Here is a 5,291-nt window from a genome sequence, read left to right on the forward strand (position 1 = left end):
GAACTTGAGACAAAAGAACTAACCCCACAATCATCAGTTTTCCAGTCTCCATCAAAGAGTAGAAAAACACCAACATTCATGTGATCTGCAATTGAAAAAAATTCAAAGAAGTCAGTGACAGTGACCAGTCAGTGTTAATTGCAAGGAGGAAAATGCAAGGAGGAAAATGCATCTGTCGCAGACGACAGTGCATCTGTCGCAGACGACAGTGCATCTGTCGCAGACGACAGTGCATCTGTCGCAGACGACAGTGCATCTGTCGCAGACGACAGTGCATCTGTCGCAGACGACAGTGCATCTGTCGCAGACGACAGTGCATCTGTCGCAGGCGGGAAATGCATCTGTCGCATGCGACAGATGAACTGTCGCATGCGACAGATGCATTTCCCGCCTGCGACAGATGCACTGTCGTCTGCGACAGATGCACTGTCGTCTGCGACAGATGCACTGTCGCCTTCGTCACCTTCTTCGGATGTATATTTCACTGTAAAACATATCAGCCAAGCTCTAAAACCATTATTCCATGACCTAACCTACATCCTAGACTCTAAACAACAAAACCCTAAAAGGACGAACGTCTAACCTGAATGTTGAAGACGATCGTCGATGTTGAAGGAAGGATCCGTTGATGATGAAGGAAGCTTGATGATGAAGGAAGCTTGATGATGAAGAACCTTGATGAAAGAAGCTTGATGATGAAGAACCTTGATGAAGGAAGGACGGGGAAAGGACGGTTGGTGGAGAGGAGGGAAATGGAGAAGAAAGTGACATTTCATAACTGAAATGCGCACTCACTTACTGATTTTTTTTTTTTTTTTAATAAAGGGTAAAACTGACCTTTTGCCTTGGCAAAAGGTCAAAAATGAAAAATTTATTAAACACATGTTAAAAGTGGAAATTCCACTCTTATGAGGGTTATTCCATCAAATTTCCCAATGGATATTGGGTACAACAGATACATATCTGATTCTTATATGCACTCTTTTCATCGACGATGGGAAAACAAAGATTGGTTTTTCTGGTCGGATAGGGAATAAGATTCCAGCTCCGAGACTTTTGAAATTTATTCCCCTTGATGCACATATGGTCGTGTAGACACCCAATTTTTACACATTTGACATCTAATAAAAAAAATTCGGTCTAATACAATACTCATCTTTATTGGACCGAAAAATCGAGTTGGAACTCAATTTTAATTTATTTATAAACTAATTCTAATTTCAAATATATTTTTATTAAAATAATTATTATTAATATTTTATTTTATACAAACAATATTTATAATAATACATTAATTTTAATTAATATATAAATAAAATTTATTTATATAAGTTAAAGTATAAAGAATTATATATAAAATAATGTAAATTATATAATAGTATTATTTATTTTAAAACAGTATTTATATAATAATTATATATTATTTTTTTTATTAATTTCAATATAATTAATAATACAAATTATTTAAAATATTAAAATAATAATTCATATTAATATTAATATAAGGGTAAAATATTTTTTTTATATTTTTTAATTTTAAACTATTTAAAAATATAAATTAATATTAATAAATAAGTTAAAACATTTATATTGATTTGGTTCAATATTTAAATAAATAATTTGATATATTATTTATTCTTTCAAAACGATTATATGCATTAATAATCGTATTATTTTATTATTATTATTTGGTTTCTTCATTTTATTATTTTTATTTCTGTATTATAATATATTAATCATTTATAATTAATTTTTTATTATTAAATTTTTTTAAAAATTAATATTTTAAGAGCTCAAAATTTAATTTACAGCTCCAAATTTTTAGGCCGTGCAGTGCAAGTTTATGTATACTTATTATGTGGAAGTTTATGTATACTTATTATGAGTAGTTGGATGTTAAATAATATTTTTAAATTATTAATATATATATTTTTTTTATAAAAAAAGTTAATATATATTTAAAATGATAAAAATGGTTTGAAAAATCAACAAAAATATACACGAAAAAAAAATAATAAAAAATAAAAAATGTTACTCAATTCATAATTTAATAATTTATATAATAATAAAATAATTTATTTTTTAAAAAATAAAAGATATTTGAACGAATAATTAACTTATTAAATTGATAATTGTTACAAAGTCCTGCTCCGGCCGTCACTTTTTACTCGTCTAGAGGACCCGGTTTACAGAGCCCTGGTATTCTCAAACCAGACATCATTGGACATGGTATCAATATCTTAGTCGTTTGGCCCAACTCTATCGAACCAAATTTAGACTTCAATCCAGACTCCGGAACATCCATGTCGTGTCCCCATCTGAGCGGTGTGGTTGCCCTGCTCAAGAGTGCTAACCCGACATGGTCCTTTGCTACCCTGAAATCCGCCATCATGACAACCGCTCATCATCTAAACTATAGGAAGAAACCAATAGTTGGCGGAACAACTCCAGCCGCCACCATGTTCGCAATAGGTGCCGGCCATGTCAACCCGTGGAAGACAACCGACCCTGGTCTCATTTATGATCTCGCCGCCGCGGATGATTACATTCCTTACCTATGTGGATATTAGGTTATAAGGATGAACAAGCTGAGAAGATTATTGAAAAATCAGTGAAGTGTTCTAAAGTTAAAAAAGATTCTTGCAAATGAACTCAATTATCCTTAGTTTTTGTGGATCTTTCGGTGGTGTCAGAGGAGGTTGTATTTACAAGGACAGTAACAAACATTGGACAAGCCAATTCGACATACTCTGTCACGGTTATGATGAATCCTGTTGTTGTTAATGTCAGGGTTGATCCGATGATTCTGTCATTTTCTAAGATGAATCAAAAGATGACATTTGGCGTGTCTTTTCAGCGGTACAGCCTCTCACTGTCTTCTCTTACGGCAGTGATTATGTGAGAATCCCTACTACTGTTAAATACTATTAAATGATTAAACATGAATTATGGTTAACTAATGTTTGGTGTTTTATTTTGTTTTGTTTTGGTTAAAAATAATATTAATGTTATTGACGATGATGATGATCAACTTGAAACTTTTTCCTCCGGTCAAAGTTATATGGCATGCCACTGTTAGTGAAAATTCCTTAACCAACATTAGACCCACAAAGTTCTTGTGGGTGGGGGGACATTTTCATCACCCACATTTTATTTACTAAATTCCTCTTTTAAATCCAAATAAACTAAATTTGAAGATTTACTCATTCTATTTGATATTAATTTATATCAGATAATATCGTGAACCTAACTTAATTATACATTTCATGATATTTTATTGTATGAATCTTATTTCAAGTGTTTCTACTTTCTACACTATTTTAACAACACTCACTCATTAAAATTAGAAATGTAAATTTGACATGAATCATGATTCTGCCTCATCTCCATGCCAATTGACATTTCATCAAGCACGCCTTACTTACTTTTTTCTTTCTCTTTTGACTTGGAACACATCATTACTCTCTCAAACTTATAATTAACTCTAATTCCGCCCACCTTGAACAACTGATTTTCTAATTTATTTAAACATTTTATGGTGTTTAATTAGCAGTTAAAGATTTAACTAAACGCTCCAATGTTTTAAATTGATTATCTCGTTTTTGTTCATCATAGACACTGTCAAAACCTTCACTTCAATCCAACTTACAATTGAGAATTGAAAGTGAGATCGATTGTTTTTTGGTACAATTTTATTGCCCTAATGATATACATTGTGTGTATGCCAACTCATTAACACAAGCAAAAAACAGCTTTAGTGATGAAAAAATCTTACCCTAATCTTTCCTTAATCTCTCCTTTTATATAAGAAAAGCACATCTCATATTTCAATTTCCCTTTCCATCAATCTTCACTCACATGGGTTATCCCATGCTTCTACTCTTTCTCGCTCTAGCTTCTTCTTCTTCTTCCTCAATTGAAGCTGCTGATGATGATCAGATCAAATCCGCCCGACTCCTCGATCTCTTCATCCGTGACTACACTTTCAAATCAAACCCAACAATATTCAAAACAGGAAAGCTCCATTCCGTCTCCTTACCAGCCAATCTCTCCGGCATTGGAGTCAACACAGCTAGATTCCGCTGCGGCAGCCTCCGCCGCTACGGTGCCAGACTTGAGGAATTCAATCTGGGTCCAGGCGTAATCATATACCCATGTATAGAAAGAATTGTTTTAGTCAGACAAAACCTTGGAGAAAACTGGTCGTCAATTTACTACGACAATTACGAACTTTTGGGATACAAATTAGTCTCCCCTGTTTTGGGATTATTGGCTTATAATGCAGGTGAAGACGCAATGCATAATAACAACCCTTTTGAAGTCGAAATTCAAGCCAAGAAAACCCCAATCGCCGTCGATTTCACAAACGTTTGTAACTACAACGACACGAATGGTCGTCGGATACCATTGTGCGCGACTTTTCAGAAAGACGGTAAAGTGAAACTAACGGAGCAAGTGAAAGCTAACGTGTGTTTGGCGGAGGGGCCGGGGCATTTTGGGTTGGTGGTGGAATCGCCATTGATTCCGGCGAAGATTAGGAAGGAGAAAGGGTGGAAGGTGGCGGTGGGGAGTTCGATTGGGGCGGCGTTGGGTGCTTTCCTTTTGGGTTTGTTGTTGGTTGCTCTGTTTGTTAAGGAGAAGAAGAAGAAGGCGAGAATGGATGAAATGGAGAGAAGGGCGTACGAGGAAGAAGCTCTGCAAGTGACGATGGTGGGTCATGTCAGAGCTCCGACGGCGTCCAGTTGCCGGACGGCGCCGATTATTGAACGCCAGTATAGGCCTCCCCGGCGATATTGAGACTTTGTTTGTTTCATTAATTATAGTATTTAAATTTGTGTATCATTATATTAGTGTCTTAATATTCTTTTTAATTATAGAATTGAGAAATTAAAAAAAAATATATATTGGAACATTGAGAATCTCCTCTATTAGTCTTCTAATCTTTTTATTTAGTTACATTTATTTCTCGTTTATGATTATTAAAAAAAAGTTAATTTACATTGGAACCAAAAAAAAAGGGTACAAATTAAGTTTAAGATCTATCACTTTATAATAAAGTGATAATCATTTGAATAGATTGAAATGAATTATTAATATAATAAAAATAAAATATAGATAGACTTAAGCTATATAAATGGAATGATTGTTAAGGTTTGCTTTGAGGACACTTGATGGCAGGCATGCATTCTCTTTCAAAGTTGGTTTCTTTCATTCTATTTAAAATTAATTAATATTAATAATTAAAACAGTTTTTTCTTTTTAAAAAAAGAAGAAAAAAAACTAATTATAAT

At 33.5% G+C, this 5,291-nt stretch overlaps 1 protein-coding gene across 1 annotated transcript; it reads left to right on the forward strand.

Annotated features, from left to right (window-relative positions):
• Nucleotides 1-3,765: 3,765 nt before the first annotated feature.
• LOC124945462 lies at nucleotides 3,766-4,853 on the forward strand. The gene has a single exon (XM_047485907.1). The coding sequence runs from the start codon at nucleotides 3,859-3,861 to the stop codon at nucleotides 4,795-4,797; it is 939 nt and encodes a 312-aa protein (XP_047341863.1). The 5' UTR covers nucleotides 3,766-3,858; the 3' UTR covers nucleotides 4,798-4,853.
• The last annotated feature ends 438 nt before the right edge of the window (nucleotides 4,854-5,291 follow it).

The sequence above is a fragment of the Impatiens glandulifera genome, chromosome 7 (assembly GCF_907164915.1).
Source record: "Impatiens glandulifera chromosome 7, dImpGla2.1, whole genome shotgun sequence".
In the NCBI taxonomy this organism is placed as follows: Eukaryota; Viridiplantae; Streptophyta; class Magnoliopsida; order Ericales; family Balsaminaceae; genus Impatiens; species Impatiens glandulifera.

Excerpts from the sequence above, each read along its gene's own strand:
- LOC124945462 (XM_047485907.1), top strand. The coding sequence starts at position 3,859 with ATGGGTTATCCCATGCTTCTACTCTTTCTCGCTCTAGCTTCTTCTTCT.